The sequence below is a fragment of the Zophobas morio genome, unplaced genomic scaffold (genome assembly GCF_036711695.1).
Source record: "Zophobas morio isolate AGI-343-1 ecotype UQ-CSIRO unplaced genomic scaffold, CSIRO_AGI_Zmor_V1 ptg000011l, whole genome shotgun sequence".
NCBI classification, from domain to species: domain Eukaryota; kingdom Metazoa; phylum Arthropoda; class Insecta; order Coleoptera; family Tenebrionidae; genus Zophobas; species Zophobas morio.
This window is the reverse complement of record NW_026972116.1, coordinates 23132665-23155402: the sequence shown is the minus strand read 5'-3', so window position 1 is coordinate 23155402 and position 22738 is coordinate 23132665. Positions and strand designations below refer to the sequence as shown.

General features: G+C 31.3%; 2 protein-coding genes across 2 annotated transcripts in view; both read right to left on the bottom strand.

The window, feature by feature from the left end:
* LOC135127253 (semaphorin-2A) overlaps window positions 1–22738 on the bottom strand; it is a 917845-nt gene that overhangs the window by 723947 nt on the left and 171160 nt on the right. The gene's annotated exons all lie outside the window — the stretch shown is intronic.
* On the bottom strand, window positions 19854–20348 carry LOC135127383 (protein GVQW3-like). The gene has a single exon (XM_064053830.1). It carries the CDS (start codon window positions 20346–20348, stop codon window positions 19854–19856), a length of 495 nt encoding a protein of 164 aa, XP_063909900.1.

Genomic DNA, 22738 nt, shown 5'->3' with positions numbered 1-22738 from the left:
TAATTTCTTGTAGAGAAATATTCACTTTGTAAATAAGCTCCGCCCTCGTCGCACGACGAATAAAAGAATTAATCGAAACTGGGACGGGGCGGGCGGGCGGGGCTAATATTTAGCGTTTTGTTTAATATACGTAGTCTTTTTTCTACAACAAAATCCTTCAAACATTTTAAGTGGTAAATTTTTGTAAACACATATGAATTTTGAAATTAAGCTCCGCCCCTCGATCTAACCACAAATGAAAAAATCACCACAATTAAGATCAGGGCGGGTGGGTGGGGCTTTGTCATTGGCTTCTTTTTGTTGATATATAGTCTTTTAATCACACGACCCTTAAAACATGCTTCACGTGTAATTTCTTGTAGAAAAAAAAGAGATTTTGCAATAAAACTCCGCTCCCAGCTCACGACGAAGTAAAAAAATTATTACTTTCGAAACATGTGTAAAATGGTAAATGTTTGTAAACAAATATGGTTTTTGCAACTAAGCTCCGCCCCTCAATCTGATAAGAAATGAAAAAATCATCACAAACGAGACGAGGGCGGGTGGGCGGGCTTTGTATTTTGCCTTTTTTTCTTAATATATATGCGTCGTTTTCTTTTCACGACAAGAAACTGAAAACATTTTTAAAATGGTAAATTTAAACACGTATTCAGTTTCTTGTTGTGAAAAGTAGACTATGTTTATTAACAAGAAAGGAAGGTAAAACAAGCCCCGCCCACCCACCCTATCTCAATTGTGACGATTTTTCGAAAAGAGATTTTGTTCAAATTTATAGTAGAGAAGGATTCCAATCTACAAAATTTAGTATTTAAATATATTTTAAGTTTCTTGTTTGGAGAAGATGACAAAGTATATTAAGAAAAACAAGGTATAATATAAGCCCCACCCACCCACCCGTATCTTAGTTGTGATGAATTTTTTTTATTCGTCGTCAGCTGGTGGGCGGAGCTTAATTGCAAAATCTCTATTTCTTTACAAGAAATGACCATGTGAATCGTCACCAGGGTTGCTAAATCTACCGATTACAGTACAGTAGTTTCTTAATATATATAGTTTTTTTGCAACAACAATATACTTAAATCATGTTTAAAATGGTAATTTCTTGTAGAGAAATATGCATTTTGTAAATAAGCTCCGCCCCCGTCGCACGATGAATAAAAGAATTAATCGCAATTGAGACGGGGCGGGTGGGCGGGCCTAATATTTAGCCTTTTTTTTAAATATACGTCGTCTTTTTTTTACAACAAAATTCTTCAAACATTTAAGATGGTAAATTTTGTAAACAAATATGAATTTTGCAATTAAGCTCCGCCCCTCGATCTAGCCACAAATGAAAATATCACCACACCTGATATCAGGGCGGGTGGGTGGGGCTTTATCATTGGCTTCGTTTTGTTGTAATTATTGTCTTTTAATACCACGACTCTTAAAACATGCTTCACATGTAATTTCTTGTATAAAAAAAAATTTTGCAATAAAACTCCGCCCCCAGTAGAAAATTTATCACAATTGGCAAAGGAGCAGATGGGCGGCGCTTATGTTCTGCCTTTTTCCTTAATATACTTCTTTTCGAAACATGTCTAAAATGGTAAATTTTTGTGGACAAATATGGATTTTGCAACTACGTTCCGCCCCACAATCTGATAAAAAAATGCATCAAAATTGAAATAGGGGTGGGTGGGGCTAAATCATCGACTGATTTTTCTTAATGTATATAGTTTTCTTGCAACAACACGATACCATAAACACAATTCTATTCTCAAATTCACCCTTTGATATTTTAGGTATATTACTGTTGAAAGAGGACTATTATATTACAAAAAGAAAGTGAATGGATAATTTTCGACCAGTTTTTCTTTTCGTAATATTTATAGTTTTCTTTCAACAACATAATATTTCAAACATATTTCACTTGGTAGTTTCGTTTAGAGAAATAGACATTTTTTACTTAAGCTCCGCCCCTCGGCTCACGACGAATAAAAAAAATCGTCATAACTGAAGTGAGGGGGGTGGGTGGGTTTTGTATTTTGCCTTTTTTTTCTTAATATATGTACGTCGTTTTCTTTTCACGACAAGAAACTGAAAACATCTTTAAAATAGTAAATTTAAACACGTTTTCAGTTTCTTGTTGTGAAGAGAAGACTATGTTTATTAACAAGAAAGAAAGGCAAAACAAGCCCCACCCACCCACCCATATCTCAATTGTGATGAATTTTTTTATTCGTCGTCAGCTAGTAGGCGGAGCTTACTTGCAAAATCTCTATTTCTTTACAAGAAATGACCATGTGAGACGTCACCAGGGTTGCCAGATCTACTGATTACAGTACAGTAGTTTTTATTCTTCCTCTTTCGATATCTCCTCCTACTTTGTACATAATCTTTCTCTTCTTTTTCTTAATGTATATAATTTTCTTGCAAAAACACGATACTTTAAACACAATTCTAATCTCAAATTCATCCTTTGATAGTTTAGGTATTTTACTGTTGAAAGAAGGCTTTTACAAAAAGAAAGTGAATGGATAATTTCCGACCAGTTTTTTTTTCGTAACATTTATAGTTTTTTTTTTCAACAACATAATATTTCACATCGTAGTTTAGTTTAAAGAAATATGCATTTTTCATTTAAGCTCCGCCCCTCTGCTCAAGACGAATAAAAAAATCATCACAAATGAGACGAGGGCGGGTGCGCGGGCTTTGTATTGTACCCTTTTTTCTTAATATATGTACGTCGTTTTCTTTTCACGACAAGAAACTGAAAACATTTTTAAAATGGTAAAGTTAAACACGTTTTCAGTTTCTTGTTGTGAAGAGTAGACTATGTTTAATAGGAAGAAAGAAAGGTAAATCAAGCCCCGCCCACCCACCCTATCTCAATTGTGACGATTTTTCGAAAAGAGATTTTGTTCAAATTTATAGACAGAGAATCTACAAAATTTAGTATTCAAACATGTTTTTAGTTTTTTGCTGTGAGATGACAAAGCATATTAAGAAAAACAAGGTAATATATAAGCCCCACCCACCCACCCGTATCTCAATTGTGATGATTTTTTTTATTCGTCGTCAGCTGGTGGGCGGAGCTCAGCTGCAATTGTGACGATTTTTCGAAAAGAGGTTTTGTTCATATTTATAGAGAATCTACAAAATTTAGTATTCAAACATGTTTTTAGTTTTTTGTTGTGAGATGACAAAGCATCTTAGGAAAAACAAGGTAATATATAAGCCCCACCCACCCACCCGTATCTCAACTGTGATGATTTTTTTTAATTCGTCGTCAGCTGGTGGGCGGAGCTCAGTTGCAAAATCTCTATTTCTTTACAACAAATTACCATGTGAAACGTCACCAGGGTTGCTAGATCTACCGATTACAGTACAGTAGTTTCTTAATATATATAGTTTTCTTGAAACAACACGATACTTAATCATGTCTAACATGGTAATTTATTGTAGAGAAATAGGCATTTTGTAAATAAGCTCCGCCCCCGTCGCACGACGAATAAAAGAATTAATCGCAATTGAGACGGGGCGGGCGGGCGGGGCTAGTATTTAGCTTTTTTTTTTAAATATACGTAGTTTTTTTTTTCACAACAAAATTCTTCAAACATTTAAGATGGTAAATTTTGTAAATAAATATGAATTTTGCAATTAAGCTCCGCCCCTCGATTTAACAACAAATGAAAAAATCACCACAATTGAGATCAGGGCGGGTGGCTGGGGCTTTATCATTGGATTCTTTTTGTTGGTACATGGTCTTTTAATAACACGACTCTTAAAACATGCTTCACATGTAATTTCTTGTAGAATAAAAAAAAAAGGATTTTGCAATAAAACTCCGCCCCCAGTAGAAAATTTATCACAATTGGAAAAGAAGCGGATGGGCGGGGCTTATGTTCTGCCTTTTTTTAATATACTTCTTTTCGAAACATGTGAAAAATGGTAAATTTTGCAACTAAGCTCCGCCCCTCTATCTGATAAGTGATGAAAAATTCATCAGAATTGAGATAGGGGTGGGTGGGTGGGGCCTAATCATTGACTTCTTTTTCTTAATGTAAGTATATAGTTTTCCTGCAACAACACGATACTTAGAACATAATTCTAATCTCAAATTAACTCTTTGATATTTTAGGTATTTTACTGTTGAAAGAAGGCTATATGACGAAAAGAAAGTGAACGAATAATCTTCGACCAGTTTTTTTCGTAACATTTATAGTTTTCTTTCAACAACATAATATGTCGAGCATATTTCACATGGCAGTTTCATTTAAGCTCCGCCCCTCGACTCACGACGAATAAAAAAATCATCACAAATGAGATGAGGGCTGGTGGGCGGGCTTTGTATTTTACCTTTTTTTCTTAAGATATGTACGTCGTTTTCTTTTCACGACAAGAAACTGAAAACATTTTTAAATTGGTAAATTTAAATACGTTTTAAGTTTCTTGTTGTGAAACGAAGACTATGTTTATCAAGAAGAAAGAAAGGCAAAACAAGCCCCGCCCACTACCCTATCTCAATTGTGACGATTTTTTTTCGTTGTCGTGAGCCAAGGGAGCGGAGCTTAATTGCAAAATCCTCATTTTTCTAGGAGAAATTACCAAGTGTGAAAAAGTAAAAAAGAGATCCAAAGGATAAGCTCCACCCATCGGTCTCGATCTCAATCGTGCTGAATATTTCATTCGTTGTCAGATCAAGGGGCGGAGCGTAATTGCAAAATCCATACTTGCTGCGAAAAGGAAACTATTCCGAAAAAAGGGACAATACACAATTTACAATAAATTGTCTTTTAATTAAATTTAGTAAACTCCATTGATGTGTGTATTTATGTTTCGGATAATACTGTAATATCGGATAATACCTTGTTAAACTCTGATATGGTAATTATAGATGATCACAAATGTACGTATTAGAATACATAATGGCCATCATTATATCAACGTCATAATAACCCACCGCTTATAGAATCATCGCCATCCTCTCCTGCATCTCGTTACAATTCCAAACTTTCGCCCCATTATAAAATCGCAAACAATCCGCCATCAACGCAGCCGCGTTTTTGTTGTTTTTAACCGAAATTCCCAAACCCATTACGAAATTTCTCCAAAAGCCAAAAAGCGTCGCTCAACTTCGTGTATCTAAATGGATTTCAAGCACTTCAACTCCCAACGTGATGATAATGAAAGGTGAAACTTTGTTGTGGTAAATGGCAAAGTATTGAGCAGTCCGAAGTCCGTGTTTGGTTAACCGGTTTGGTCCTAAAACCACATTAACCATTTTAACCAAGTTGCAGGATTAAACTTGCGGCTTGTACTCAATTGATTAATTTTCCCCGTACTCCAAAGTTGCCCACAGCCCCGGCATTATTTTATCAAATCCACAAAGTAAATTTTGACAATTAACGAATTACTTTTCGGCGAGGGCGGATTCGGAACGGGGCGCAAATCACAAAGGAAATCCTTATCAGGATTTTGAAATACTTACGGCTCGGAACGCTTCACCCATACCTGAAACAAAAGAGAATTTCATTGTGGTTAATTCAATTATAAACGTATTTGTGCTGGATGTTTACACAAAGATAAACACGATACAGTTCGATAGATAATTTTACTCGTTATTAATTCATCTTCGAGATAATTACGAACAAACACAATTTCAAAGAATCATTCGATAAATGAAAAAGCTTTGAAGTTTATTTGCGAGAGTTTAGACGGGTTTTGCTGCAGACAGACGTACGGAAACGGGAAACCGCTATTCAGCGACGTGTGAAACACCAAAAACACGCAATTGTATCACTGTAAAAAATTGGGTGTTTCTTTCTAGAATATATTATTTTGTGCTTCTTCGTTGTAGCAAGTAATTTGTTATAAATTAGTTAACAGAATAAACATTATTAGAGCTTTTAATTACACAAAGTAGCAAAACCAGTTTCAGGTCCTGAAACCGCTACTTTTGAAAAATCCGGGCAAATGTCAACGTTGAAATTTGTCGCCCGCCAACTAAATCCGCCGTTTCGCATCCGCCTTTTTCTCTATCTGATGAAATTTAAAAGCGTGCTGCATATTTAACGGGGATAAATCTGTAATCCTGCGAAATTCGGACGCTGCGCTCCATCCCTGCGAGCCGGACGCCATACGTTCCAGATTAAAGCCGTTTATACACTCATAATCGTATTAGCAAACGTACGAAATCAGGTGAACGCAGGTCGAAAAAATTCATCGAATTCCTGGAGTGAAAACAATGGTCCAATTAACTTTTCAAGTTGTTCTCTTTCGCTAACGCATCCGTAAATTTGATGACTCCGCTGGGGCGATGCTTTTTATCTCCTAGCGTGGAAACTGCCAGCTGGCCGATAATCGCTAAAAAACTTTTTCTCCGGCTTGGTATGCTTCCTCTTCTGCCAGTTTAATTGTTTCGGGTAGTTAATGATTTGTTGTTTTGTACTTTTGTTTGTCCTTAAACTTGGACGGAATTTAACATGTGCTGCGGGGGACTTCTTTGTAAATAAATGACCCATAAATCTCGAACTGCTGGAAAAGTTCCATGTGACGGTTTTTTACGTCGGGAGTTGGAGCTAAGAGATGAATTGTCACAAGGTCACTTTGGAGAATGCACAACAAAAAAATATATAGTAAAATAAAAAAAACATAACTTCCGCATTCAAATAATTTTAAAATACAATTCATTGAAATGACGTCATCAAATTGCTGGTGGGGATGATTAGCGTAATTTTGGTTAGCATCTACATTATATTTCTAATATACATACAAAATTTGACATAGACCGACCGACAGACAGACAGACAGATAGACAGACAGACAGAAATGGGAGACTACTTTTTTCGTACTGTAGGGGTTATGAAACGTCGAGAAAACATAAAAGTGCGCTTTAGGCAAGTTTTAGGAAAAATAAGTTTTACGTAACGTCTGTTTTTTTTTGAGATCTACATTTATTTTATTATTTTACATAATCAGTGATCCTATCTCAGTTAAAATTTGCATAATAAATTAAACACTTCTCTAAATTTTCGGCATAAAAATTGAATTGTGGGCGTTTTGCTAACGGAATTCCGTGACCCTTTTACGCAAAGCTCGGGTTGAATTATCTTTCTCCCGCTTAGGGGTATAGAGAATTCATATTTTAAAACAAAATAGGCAGAAAAAGTAAAATAAGTCGAAAAAATGCAATTTTAATGACGCTATATGTATTTTCGAATTCTTGTAAAGTTTGTTATTTTGAATTAATTAAAGTATCGTACTTTAATCATCCATAATCGGCCACTGTCTATGATTCGAACGCATTATATTACGAAAACATGCTTAGTTATATTTGGCATAGAGTGTTATTAGGAAAAAAATGTGTAATTTTTCTGTGTCAGAAAATCTAATTTGTATTTCATTAATTATAATAACTAGAATTTCGGAAAAGATTTGCCTTAATTTCTGTTGATTCACAGGCCTACGATGGTTTTCCCCCAACAAAATCAAGTAGTAATTTCGGTAGGTCTTAGATAGTCATGTATAAAAAAAAATTGCAAAAATTTCTATCACGTACAGTTTCTGCAAAAAATATTTTTTTCAGTTTTGTTCTTAGTACTATAAAAATTAACTTCTAGATTTTGTGGTAATAATATGTATGGATAATGGTGTTGATATTTCATTTCGTGTTCAGCTTAGTATAGTAAACCAAGAGTTATAAGGTTATATGGCCATCATAAAATCATCCCATTGTGTCGAAGTTAAGTTGTTTACAATAGAAAAGGTTTTAGGGTCGTAAATAACGTGTCCACTGCAGCTCGACCGGCTCTTGTGGTTTCGTTCAGGGGCGGCTTTCACTAAATATGAAAATCCACCACTCCACTATTTCTTTACTACCTGCAGCCGCTGAGGGTTCCGAAATAACCACTCGCTTTGAAAGCCGGCCCTGTTAAATATGAGCAAGAAATGTTTAGAAGATGATTTATTGCCAACCGGTAAGCTTAGTGCGAACCACACAAAGGGGGTATTTATTTGCGGTCAACTACTTTTATGAGGACCATATAACCTTATAGGTCTTGGTTCACTATAATAGTTATTTGTGTCGACTATGCGCTTACTATCCTGAATTTAAACAAAAATTACTAATGTCTTCTCGGAAATGGGTTAATTCTTCAGATAACTTCTGTTACATTTGTAGAAGTTATTTAATCAAAAAAACAACAACAAATAATTTCTGAATTTATCGAACAACTATGTGAAAGTTATTTTGAAGTTAATATAAAAAACCAAGACAAAAAATGGGTGCCTCATAAAATGTGTTCATGCACCTCGCAAATGGTCAAAAGGAAAAAAAAATCTTTGAGTTTGCTGACACCCATGATTTGGATGGAGCAACAAAATCATACAGACGATTGTTACTTTTGCTGTTCAAATATAAAAAGATATAATACGAAAAATGTAACAGCAATAACATATACTATCGTGAATACAAGAGAAAACGCTTAAATCAGAGCTTTGAAGAAAGAAAAAAAGAACCTTCTTGATTTATTTGTTTTTTTAATTCTTGTTTATAACTAATTTAGTTCATTTAATAAATAAACATTCAATTTTATATTCTTTGTATTTTATTTTTTCATAAAAATTGTTTGAAAAACTATGAATATTTAGGCCTACATAAAAATAAATCTCGATGTGCTACAAAAAAACTACAGTTGAATTTTAATTCGGCATACATAAATACCTAAAAAAAAACAATATTATTTAAAAGGGAAATTAAAAGTTATATTTCGCAGGCCTCTGTTATCTTTCATTTCACTTCCTTTACAACGTTTCTATGGTAAATATGAATTTCCATAAATTTTGTTAAAAAATTATCACTGCGTTTAAATTGAGGACAATATGAAATATATTTAAAGAAAAAACCAACTGGAAAAAATTTTTTCGAAAAATCTTGTCAAAAATCGAAATATCGAGAATCGAACATCGAAAAATTGAAACATGGGAGTATCGATATGGACAAATCGATTGATCAAATAAGTATTTGTAAAAATCGAAAAATTTTAAAAATCGAAAAATTCAAAAACCGGAATCCGCAAAGTCGAAAAATCCATAGCTCAAGCAACCAAAGCATCAAAAAGTTTAAAAAAATCGAACAATTAAAATATGGAAAATCAAAAATTTTCCAAAATTAGAATGAAAACTTGAAAAATCGAAAAGTCCAAAAACTTTAAAATGGAAATTTAAGAAGTTTAAAAATTGAAAAACGAACAAAAACGGGAAACCGAGAAATCGAAATATCTAAAATTTATAAAATTGAGATCGAAAAATCGAAAAAGTGAGTAGATAAATTGAAAAATCCCAAAACTTCGAAACATTGGAAAATCCAAATTTCTAAAAACCGAAAAGCCGAAAAATCGAAAAATGCAAAAATACAAAAATTAGAAATCTGAAATTAAAACAAAAATGGAAAAATTAAACGAAAAATTGTAAAATCAAACAACTGAAAAATCAAAAAACCGAGACATCAAAAATCGAAAACTTTAATAATCGAAATACTGCAAAATCTGTAAAACAGAAACAACGAAAATTGGAGAAAGTGATAAACGAAAAAATCGAAAAATCGAAAAGTCGCAAAATGGAATAAATCATTTAATCGACACATCAAGGCTTCGAAAAATCGATAAATCGAAAACGTAGGAACGCAAAAAATTAAAAAAGAAAAATCGAAAAATCTAAAATTTAATTTGAAAAATCGAAATTAAAAAATCGAGACATTCAAGAATTGAAAAATTCAAAAATATATCAATTGAAAAATTTCAAAACTGAAATGTCGAAAATTTCAAAAATCGAACCATCGAAACATTGGAAAATCGAAAAATCGAAAAATTGAAAAACTGAAAAATTTAAAGATCGGGAAATCGAAACATGAAAATGTCGATATAAATATCTAGAATTCAAAACGGCCCATTGAAAAATTAAAAATTGGAAAACTGAAAAATGTTAAATTTAAAATATCGAAAATTTAATATCGAAAAACTAAAAAAACAAAAAATTAAAAAATCGATAAGTTGAAACATTAAAAAATCGAATATTTGAAAATTCGAGAAATCCCAAGTCGGAAATTTAAAAATTCGAAAAATCAAAAAAATTAAAACTCGAAGAACTGAAAAATCTAAAATTAAAAGCAATTCAGATTTTAATTTTGTATCGAACAATTAAAGAATCAAACTATTGAAAAATCAAGAAATAGAAAAAATCGAAAATTTGAAAAATCAAAAAATCGAACAGTCGAAAAATTGAAAAAATGTAAATTTAAAATATTGAAAAATCCCAATACTGAAATACCGAACAATTGATAAATCGATGAAACGAAAAAGTCAAAAAACCCAAAATTAAAATATCGAGAATTGAGAAATCGAAAATTAAAAAATTGAGGAAAAAAAATTGAAACATTGGAAAATCCAGCTATCTAAAAAATTGAAAAATTGGAAAATTGAAACACCGGCAAATCGAAACATCAAAAGATTGAGAAATCAAGAATTACAAACACTTAGCCCAAAGAAAAAAATGAAAATCCAAAAATTAATTCATTGAAAAACTGAATAATGGAAAAATTGGAAAATTGGGAAATCGATATACTGAAAAACGAATATTTAAAAATTTGAAAAAATAAAAAAAAATCGAAGAATTGAAAAATCGAAAAACTGAAAATCTAAAATTAAAACAAATCGAAAAATTAAACGAAAAATTGAACAATCAAATAATTGAAAAATCAAGAAACCGAAACATCAAAAATCGAAGAGTTGAAAAATCGAAAAATTGAAAAAGTAAAAATATAACTGAAATATCGTAAAAGTGAGAAATCGAAAAACGAAAATTTAAAGTGGCAAAATGGAAAAATCATTTAATCGAGAAATCAAGACCTGGAAAAATCAGTAAATCGAAAAAGAAGGAACGCAAATAATAAAAAAAGGAAACCGAAAAATCTAAAATTTAATTTAAAAAATCTGGACATTCAAGAATTGAAAAATTCAAAAATATATACATTGAAAAATCCAAAACTGAAATGCCGAAAAACTGCAAAATCGAACCATCTAAACATTGGAAAATCCATAAATCAAAAAATTGAAAAACTGAAAATATTAATAATAATAATAATAATAATAATTTATTGTACTCAACAGAGATTAATCTCCAATTACAGAATACAAAACAAAAGTAAATAGTAGTCTATCTTACAAATAAATAATTAAATACAACGTATGCCTGCAAAATATATCTAAACATCAAGAAAAAAAAAAATAGAACAGTAAGGATAGCTCATTATAAAAAAGAGTAGAACAAAATTCTGACGCTCTGTAATTATGTGTTATGCTGTAAATGTATGGATTTCGATTGAAAAAACTTCCTTACCGCTACACCCTTGGGCCAAAAAGATGCAGCCAGAATATCATTTTGATATACAAAATCGATAGTAAGTTTGAAAGAACTATATAACTCAGGAAATTTAGAGTCCAATTTAATAAGCTTAAAGTCAGGAAGACGTTTATTTTTCAGCACTTCTTCATGGGATTTTAACTTAAATTTGATATAATCAGTAATCTTGTTCACATCAACATTAGGGTTTACTCTTGTAATATGTATATGACTGCTTTTTTTTCTGGTGACAGCTACGAAATCATGATCACTCGATGACAAATCTGACGAACCTGAACTAGAAGCTATATCTGCTGAGCCAATAATTAACTTACTTACTTTCGGCCGACGTTTTAAAGTAACACCTGTTACCTCCTTCTCAGAAGGATTTTTACCATTGTCTGAAGAATTATTTAGATCAACTTCATTACATGAATTCGTATTAGGATAAATACTAGTGTTCCGTATTTCAGGTTCACTTTTGTTTACCACTTTTCTTGCTTCCACACCACTCACGTTTTTATTCATAGTCTTACTCGAAAAAGCGTCCATTGATGATAAACTACAATCAGTGGAGCCTCCCAAGTTGTTCGAACTTTTTATCAAAATGTCTATCATCTCACTTTGCGTTTTTACACGATCCCTTAGCTCCTTTATAATTTCATCTTTTTGTTTAATAATATAATTGAAAACAGCAATATCAACCTTTTTCTCAGGACCACTCATTTGTTCCATTGCTTCAAAAAACTCAGAATCTTCGCACACAACAGGAGGCATTTTCACTTTATCACAGCAAACTAAAGACTTACTGTCCAAAATTTTTACATAAGATACACCCTTGGCACAACTAAGGTGGTACACATTATCACACGATATACATTTTAATGCACTGACAACTTTTGATTTACATTTTCTGCAGATTTGTGCAGACGTACCGGACTGACTACTACTATTGGCATCCATCTTGGCTAATATTAAATATTGATATATCCTGAATTCAAAATGGTCCATAGAAAAATTAGAAATTGGAAAACTGTAAAATTTTAAATTTTAGATATCCAAAATTTGAAACCGAAAAACTGAGGAATAGAAAAATTAAAAAATCGATAATTTGAAACGTTAAAATATCGAATAATTGAACAAAATCGAGAAATCTAAAGTCAAAAATTTTAAAATTCCAAAAACTGAATAATAAAAAATCGAAGATCTGAAAAATCTACAATTAAAAGGAATCGAAAAATGGAAAAATCCCAAAAATAAAACATAAAAAAATTGAGAGATCGAAAATTGAAAACTCGAGAAATCGAAAAGTTGAAAAATCAAAAGATTAAAAATTTAAAAAAGAAAAAATTGAAAAAATTAAAAGCCTGAACAAATGGAGAAATTGAAGAATTGAATCACTAAAAAGTCAAAAAATTGGAACATCGAAAAACGGAGAAATCTAGAAATGGGAAAATCAAAAAATCGAAAAATCGAAAAGTCGAATATCAAGAAATAGAAAGCTTAGATACCCAAAAAATCGAAAATTTGAAAAATGGGAAAGATTACAAATCGAAAAATTGATGAATCAAAAAATTGAAAAATTGTAAAACTGAAATATCGGAAAATCAACAACTCGAAAAACAAAAAAACTGAAAAATCGAGCAATTGACGAATTGAAAATTGCTTCAAAAATATAAATGCATTTATAAATGGACAAGGTTATGCCTTTTTCTTATTTGAAAATATTCCGATCAATGTTATTTCAACAAGAACACATTAGGTCCAACACATGCAGTATAATACTAATAATAAACCACTGGGGTGTATGGAGACGTAATTGGACTGCTTATACGAGTATAAAAAGAGATCATAAAATTTGGATTTTTTGCGAAAATTTGCATGTCAAGAGGAAAAACTCAATCGGATCCGTTCAACACAAGCGTAAGAGTGTATTATTGCATAACTTTTAAACTATTTAGATAATATAGAACCTTTTGCGATGACGACATCAAATTTTTAGTAGAGATGAGTAGGCAAATTTTGGTTAGCTTTTAACGATCTACATTGCATTTCTAATATACATACAAAATTTGACACGAGATAGACCGACAGATAGACAGACAGACAAACAGACAGACAGACAGACAGACAGACAGACAGATAGACAGACAGACAGATAAACAGACAGACGGAAATGTTAGACTAAAAAGTTGAATTGTCGGCATTTTACTAACGGAATTCCCCTGACCCTTTTACTAAAACTCGGGTTGAATTATCTTTCTCTCTGCTTACGGGAGCGAGAATTTAGATTTTAAAACAAACTAATCAGAAAAAATAAAAAAAGTCGAAAAATGCAAATTTAATGACGCTATATGTTTTTTCGAATTCTTGTAAAACTTGTTATTCTGAATTCATTAACGTATCATACTTTAATCACCCATACTCTACCACTGTCTATGATTCGAACGCATTATATTACGAAAACACGCTTGTTTATATTTGGCCTAGAGTATTATTAGGAAAAAAATTAATTCTAAAAACATTAAGCAAATGAAAAACATTTAATGTTTCTGTGTCAGAAAATCTAATTTGTATTTCATTAATTGTAATTACAAGAATTTCGGAAAAGATTTGCCTTAATTTCTGTTGATTATTTATCTTTCATTTCACTTCCTTTACAACGTTTCGATGGTAAATATGAATTTCCATAAATTTTGTTAAGAAATGATCACTGTGTTTAAATTGAGAACAGTATGAAATATATTTTAAGCAGAAACCAACCGGAAAAAAATCGTTTCGAAAAAATCTTGTCAAAAATCGAAATATCGAGGAATCGAACATCGAAAAATTGAAACATCGATAAATGGACAAATCCATAGATCAAGTATTTATAAAAATCGAAAAATCAAAAATTTTAAAAATCGAAAAATTCAAAAACCGAAATCCGCAAAGTTGAAAAATCGAACGATCGAGCAATCAAAGCATCAAAAGATTGAAATACTTATCTAAAGTTTAAAAAATCAAACATTAAAATATGGGAAAATCGAAAATTTTCAAAAATTACCACGATAAAAAAAACTTGAAAAATCGGAAAGTGGAAAAATTTTTAAAATGGAAATTTAAGAAATTGATAAATGAACCAAAACGGGAAATCGAGAAATCGAAATGTCTAACATTTTAAAAATCGAAATTGAAAAAAAGAAAATTGAGCAATCGAAAAATTGAAAAATAGATCAATTGAAACCTCGAAACATTGTAAAATTGAATCTTCGGGAAATCAAAATATCAAAAGTTCGAGAATTCCAAACAGCCGAAACGAAAAAATAAAAATTGAAAAGTTTAGAAAATGAAAAATTTTATATTCAAAATATCCAAAAATTAAAATACTGAAAAACTGAATAATGGAGAAATTGAAAAATTGGGAAATCGATATATTGATTGAAGAACATTTAAATATTGGAAAAAAATCTAGAAATTGAAAATCTACGATTAAAGCACATCGAAAAATTACAATATCGAAATATTGAAAAATCAAACAATTGAAAAATCAAAAAACCGAAACATCAAAAATCGAAATATTGAAAAATCCCAAAACTGAAATATCGAAAAAGTGACAAATCAAAAAATTGGAAAATGAAAAATATCAAAACTGAAATATCGTAAAAGTGAGAAATCGAAAAACGAAAATTTTAAAAATTTGGAAAATTAAAAAATTAAAAAATCAAAATCTTGAAAAATAAAAACGTTGAAAAATTGAAAAATAGAAAAATTGAAGACTGAAAAATTGAAATTGAAAAATAGGAACAACGAAAAGTGGAAAAATTAACTGAAATATCGAAAAAGTGACAAATCAAAAAATTGAAAAATGGCAAATATCAAAACTGAAATATCATAAAAGTGAGAAATCGAAAACCGAAAATTTTAAAAATTTGCAAAATTAAAAAATTAAAAAATCAAAATCTTGAAAAATAAAAACGTTGAAAAATTGAAAAATAGAAAAATTGAAGACTGAAAAATTGAAATTGAAAAATAGGAACAACGAAAAGTGGAAAAATTGTTCAATCGAGAAATCAAGACTTCGAAAAATCGTTAAATCTAAACATCAAAAATCGAAATACTGAAAAATCCCAAAAGTGAAATATCGAAAAAGTGACAAATCAAAAAACTGGAAAATGAAAAATATCAAAACTGAAATATCGTAAAAGTGAGAAATCGAAAAACGAAAATTTTAAAAATTTGCAAAATTAAAAAATTATAAAATCAAAATCTTGAAAAATAAAAAAGTTGAAAAATTGAAAAATAGAAAATTTTAAAAATTTGCAAAATTAAAAAATCAAAATCTTGAAAAATAAAAACGTTGAAAAATTGAAAAATAGAAAAATTGAAGACTGAAAAATTGAAATTGAAAAATAGGAACAACGAAAAGTGGAAAAATTGTTCAATCGAGAAATCAAGACTTCGAAAAATCGTTAAATCTAAACTTCAAAAATCGAAATACTGAAAAATCCCAAAAGTGAAATATCGAAAAAGTGACAAATCAAAAAACTGGAAAATGAAAAATATCAAAACTGAAATATCGTAAAAGTGAGAAATCGAAAAACGAAAATTTTAAAAATTTGCAAAATTAAAAAATTATAAAATCAAAATCTTGAAAAATAAAAAAGTTGAAAAATTGAAAAATAGAAAATTTTAAAAATTTGCAAAATTAAAAAATCAAAATCTTGAAGAATAAAAAAGTTGAAAAATTGAAAAATAGAAAAATTGAAGACTGAAAAACTGAAATTGAAAAATAGGAACAACGAAAAATGGAAAAATTGTTCAATCGAGACATCAAGACTTCGAAAAATCAAAAAGAGAAATCGAAAAACTTAAAATTTAATTTAAAAAATTGAAATTGAAAATAGAGCCATTCCAGAATTCAAAAATTAAATTGGAAAATTCCAAAACTGAAATGTGGAAAAATTGAAAAATCGAACCATCCAAACATCGGAAAATCCAAAAATCAAAAAATTATATAATCTAAATACTGAAAAATCCCAAAACTGAAATATCGAAAACTTGGCAAATCGGAAAATTGGATAATTAAAAAATATCAAAACTGAAATATCGTAAAAGTGAAAAATCCAAAAACGAAAATTTAAAAAATTTACAAAATGAAATAAAAAAAAACCTGAAAAATCGAAAAGTTGAAAAACTAAAAAATCGGAAAATAGAAAAATCGCAAAATGGAAAAATCGTTTAATCGAAACATCAAGGCTTCGAAAAATCGAAAACGTAGGAACCCAAAAAATTAAAAAAGAGAAATCAAAAAATCTAAAGTTTAATTTGAAAAATCGAGACATTCAAGAATTGAAAAATTCGAAAATATATAAATTGAAAAATTCCAAAACTGAAATGTCCAAAAATCGAAAAATTGAAAAATTGAAAAACTGAAAAAATTAAACATCTGGGAAACGAACATGAAAATATCGATATATCCAGAATTCAAATTGGCACATAGAAAAATTAAAAATTGGAAAAAATTGAAAATGCTAAATTTAAAATATCGAAAATTTAATGTCGAAAAACTAAAAACGAAAAATTAAAAAATCGATAAGTTGAAACGTTAAAAAATTGGGTATTTGAAAAATCGAGAATTTTAAAGTCGGAAATTTAAAAATTCGAAAAATTGAAAAATAAAAAATCGAAGATCTGAAAAATCTACATTTAAAACATATTGAAATTTAATTTTTTTTGTTGAATAGTTCAAGAATTAAATTATTGAAAAATTAAGAAATCGAAAAATCGAAAAATTGAAAAATCAAAAAATCGAGAAATCAAAAAATCGAAAAATTGAAGAATTAAAATATTGAAAAATCCCAATACTGAAATACCGAAAATTGATAAATGGATGAAACGAAAAAGTCAAACAACCCAAAATTAAAATGTCGAATTCGAATTGAGAAATCGAAGATTAAAAAATCGAGAAATCGGAAAGTCGAAGAATCAAGATTTAAAATTAAAAAAAAATTGAAACTCCGGGAAATCGAAATATCAAAAGATCGAGAAATCATGAATTCCAAATCGTCCAAACGAAAAAATGAAAATCCAAGAATTAAAACATTAAAAAACTGAATAATGGAAAAATTGGGAAATCGATATACTGAAAATCGAAAATTTAAAAATTGAAAAAAAAATTCGAAGAATTGAAAAATCGAAAAATTGAAGACTAAAAAAGTGAAAAATTGGAAAATAGAAACAACGAAAAGTGGAGAAATCGATAAACGAAAAAATCGAAAAGTGGCAAAATGGAAAAATCATTTAATTGAGAAATCTAGACCTGAAAAAATCGGTAAATTGAAAAAGGAGAAACGCAAATAAAACCGAAAAATCTATAATTTAATTTGAAAAATCTAGAGATTCAAGAACTGAAAAATTCAAAAATATATAAATTGAAAAATTCCAAAACTGAAAATCGAAGCATCTAAACATTGGAAAATCCAAAAATCAAAAAATTGAAAAACTGAAAATATCGAGATATCCAGAATTCAAAATGGTCCATAGAAAAATTAAAAATTGAAAAACTGTTTTAAATTTTAGATATCCAAAATTTGAAACCGAAAAACTGAAGAATAGAAAAATTAAAAAATCGATAATTTGATACATTAAAATATCGAACAATTGAACAAAATCGAGAAATCTAAAGTCAAAAATTTAAAAATTCCAAAAACTGAAAAACAAAAAATCGAAGATCTGAAAATTCTACAATTATAAGAAATCGAAAAATGGAAAAATCCCAAAAATGAAACATCGAAAAATTGAGAAATCGAAAATTGAAAACTCGAGAAATAGAAAAGTTGAAAAATCAAAAGATTACAAATTTAAAAAAACAGAAAATTGACAAATTAAAAGCCTGAAAAATCGAGAAATTGAAGAATTGAATAACTAAAAAGTCAAAAAATTGGAACATCGAAAAACGGAGAAATCTAGAAATGGGAAAATCAAAAAATCGAAAAATCGAATATCAAGAGAAAAAAATTGAAAATTTGAAAAATGGAAAAAATTACAAATCAAAAAATTGAAAAATTGTAAAACAGAAATATCGGAAAATCAACAAATCGAAAAACAAAAAAATTGAAAAATCGAGAAATCGAAAATTGATTCGAAAATATAAATGCATTTATAAATGGACAAGGTTATGTCTGTGTTTCTAGTGACTTTTTCTTATTTGAAAATATTCTGATCAATATTATTTCAATAAGGACACATCGGTTCCAACACATGCAGTATAATACTAATAATAGACCACTAGGATGTATGGAGACGTAATTGGACGGTTTATACGAGTATAAAAAGAGATCATAAAATTTTGATTTTTTTTCGAAAAAATGCACTCAATCGGATCCGTACAACACAAGCGTAAGACTATATTATTGCATGACATTTAAATAATTTAATACACAACATTTTGCGATGACGACATCAAATTTTTGGTAGAGATGAGTAGGCAAATTTTGGTCAGCTTTTGAAGATCTACATGATAATCCTAATATACATATAAAATCTGACGACCATCGGTCTGGTAGTTTCGGAGATTATGTGTCTAATAAAAATTGACGGAAGCGGGGATCACTTTTTTCGTATTCTAGCAGGTTGCGTCACGTTTTATTTTAAATTCACAAAGAATTGATTACAATTTATATAATTATATCGGTCTCTTTTGGAAATTTGTGATTTATTTTATCGGATATGTCAGACTTTTGGCATGAGGAAATATCACATAAGATTTAATAGTTCATAGTGCAGTCACCCTGTGGTACAGTTAAAGAAAAAAAACTATATATGTTTTATTCTGTGACGTAAGTTGTATGTGACGTGGAAACGAAGGACATACGAGGACTGTTTGATAAGTACCCGTTTTAAGAAAGAGAAAGCATTTTTTTTTAATTCTGTATATTTATTTCTCAACATAGTCTCCTTTCAACTCTATACACCTCGACCAGCGATATTCTAACTTTTTTAACCCATTCAAAAAAAATGATTTATCAAACTCTGCAAAATAAGCCTCTGTTTCATTGATTACTTCGCCGTTTGAAGTAAAGCGCCTTCCTTCAAGCCATTTTTTTAGATTTGGAGATAGATAAAAGTCACAGGGTGCTAAATCTGGCGAATAGGGAAAATGCAGCAGTAATTCATAGCGTAATTCAACCAGTTTTGCCATGGCAATTGCAGACGTGTGAGCCGGTGCGTTATCATGGTGAAACACGACTTTTTTTTCGACAAATGGGGCCGTTTTATCTTTAATTCAGCATCTAATCGGCTCAATAGGCTAGCATAATACTGCCCCGTGATTGTTTTGCCATTTTACAAATAGTCTATGAAAATGATGCCATGCGAATCCCAAAAAACAGTATCCATAACTTTTCCGGCCGAAGAAACCGTTTTCGCTTTCTTTGGAGCACGTTCGCCGGGTAGAGTCCCTTGTTTTGACTGTTCTTTGGTCTCTGGAGTTAGTGGTGTATCCACGTTTCATCAACACTCACGTAACGCCTTCGAAACTCCTTCGAATTGTGCTTAAACATATTGAAGCAATGTTCCGAAGTTGTAACGCAATTTTGTTTTTGCTCCACTGTGAGCAAACGCGGCACCCATCGTGCCGATAGCTTTCTCATGCCCAGTTTTTCTCGAAGAATGTTGTGCACACGTTCGGTTGAGATGTTTGCAATCTCAGCAATCTCTCTGATCTTCACCCGATGGTCTGCTAAGACAATATCGTGGATTTTGTTGACCATTTCCTCAGTAGTTACTTTAATCGGACGACCTGGGCGCTCTTCATCCAAAACCGATGTTCTGCCACTTTTGAATTCGTTGAACCAATATCTGATGGTAGTCATCGAAGGTGCTTGGTCCTTATAAACTACCTGCAATTTGATTTTGATTTCTTCACACGTTTTCCCATCCAAAAAAAGAAATCGAATCACAGATCTATACTGCTCTTTTTCCATTTTTGCAAAAAACACAAAATTGTCAAGTTTCAATAAGTGCTGTAACAAAACTACTTGACCAATTTGACTGAAATTTTGACAAGCCTCGTTTGAAAGATGGCATTAGACCATGGCATACAAATTTTGGGTCAGTGGTACCCACAGTCCTCAAACACGGGTAGTTATCATACAGTCCTCGTATATAGACAGAGAGAGCGAGAGAGAAGGAGACCGTCTTGAGAGGACTACAACTCGTATTTCCTGTCCAGAAAATCTGTAATTTTTTGTAAAAAAGCGCGCCCAAGCCCAAAGCCGGCTAATAAATGACAAATCAGCTTAGGCTCTAACCGCCGGGTCAACTGTAACTCGAGAAGATCCGTTTAGATAAGAATGATGAAAAGTTTTCGTAGCCATTGTCGACAAGTATCCCGATAAAATCCGTTTTGGCACTTGCCGTGGAAACATGATCCATCCAGCATTTCCCTCCGAATCAATTAACTCGCGCGAATGGTAAGCAGGATTAATATCATCCGGCTTAAAAATGTTAATCAAAATAATCTGCAATGCAAATAAATATCAAATAAATATTAATATTCCTGCGGCGTCTTGAGGAATGGGAACGTAATTAACATTTCTCGTTAAAGATTGAAGTTTTCCGTAACTTGGGAATTAGTTCCGGAAGTAGGAGTGAAGAAGTTGTGCAAATTCTTGCAATTTGAATGGCGAGACATAATAAAATAATAAAAGCAAAGCTCCATTTGGGTCTTGATTGAATAATTCAACGCGCGGTGAAGCACGCGCCCGCTGTTATTTGAGTTTTAACACACTTTAACCGCTCTGTCGCAACCGTTTTACTCGAAAAGTTAAACTAACGCTTGCCTCGATGTTTCTGTATAGGGAGTTTGCACCGTTTCATTAACCTCGTAGCACTTCTTCGGCCCACCAACATGAGCTAGAAACACCACCCGGCAGAAATAATGAAGAGATATGCAAAATTGACTGGGTTTTGCCGAAACCAAGTATCAAGAGTTTCGAAGTCGAAGTAAATTTAGCGACAATTTTTGTTTAATGACGAGCTTGTTTGAAGCAACAGTGTGTTATTCCGGATGAGTTACAAAATGTTTGTGGTTGTAGAGCAGACTGGAATGCACATTTTCGTCGACTAAACATCCTAACACTATCTTGTTTATTTATTTTAAGGTGCTTAGAGTTGTGCTAGATCATCTTAGGTGATATAATTTCACTAACTCATAACGCGATTATCCAGTTCGTAGTAACGATATTCGCTTAACTAGCTCACGCCTAAGTAAATTGTGAAGTGAGACGAATTATCACTGTATTAGGTTGTATTATGCCATTCCTCACATCTTTCCGGAATTAAAAAATACAATTAAATAGGATTTATTAAGTAAATTATTTCTCATAGTCCTTAACTAAACACGAAATCAGACCTTTATCAGAATAACTTTTACAATAATCTCCTTCGTCATTGGTCGGAAACTTTGATTTCCGGTGGGTAAAAACTTGCAACAATTGAAAAAGAAATGAACCGCGGTCAAGATCGCTGTGTCGTCTCCCTGGGTGCCGTTCCTCGCTGGACAGAGCTGCTTCGGATACTGGGTAGGCGGTGACGCGGGCGTATAACAAGAACGGTGGCGGTTATGACAGAATGGTCTCTATGTCCTTCGGAGGCAGCAAATCATTGACATGAAGTGTCCAAGTCTACGGAGTGAATGTCATTCTCGAGGCGTCGATGCGGCACGGTTGTCACGAAATAATTCCTGCCCCATATCCTAGTCGCGGTTTATATAAATCTAATATTTGTTTAGTCTCAATTTCAGAGATCTGGAAGACATTTAACGACAGACAAGTCGTTGAACAACAGTACTTAGAGGTGGAAGTTTGCATGCTTAAACGTGTATGAATTCGTTAAAACAAGCAAACTGTTTGCAGCGTCAAAGGAAACTGCTGGTTTATATTACACTTATAAGAGTATAAATAGCAAATTTAGGTTAAATAGTCAACAAAATAGTCAATAGTCAGGTCAAATACACAAAGAAATGATAGGGTTCTTAGAACAGCTTAAATCGATTATCAAATTTGATTGGGGTCCTAGGACTGGTCAAATTTGTTGAGAGAAGTGATGGGGGTCCCACGATATCTCAAAATTGATTCTAAGACAGATCAAACTGGTCTAAAAAAATGATGAGGGTCTTAAGACAGGTCAGTTCGATCGACAAAAAATGATCGAGTTTCTAAGACGGGTCCAATAGGTTGGCAACAGTGATGGGGTTTTTAAGACATCTCAAATTGGTCAACAAAAAATTATGGTTGCCTTAGTTGACAAAAAATGATCAGGGTCCTAAGACAGATAAAACTGGTTGACAAAATGATGAGGAGTCCTAAGGCAT

Coding starts and splice junctions, on each gene's coding strand:
- LOC135127383 (XM_064053830.1), bottom strand. CDS start 20,348: ATGGAAAAAGAGCAGTATAGATCTGTGATTCGATTTCTTTTTTTGGAT.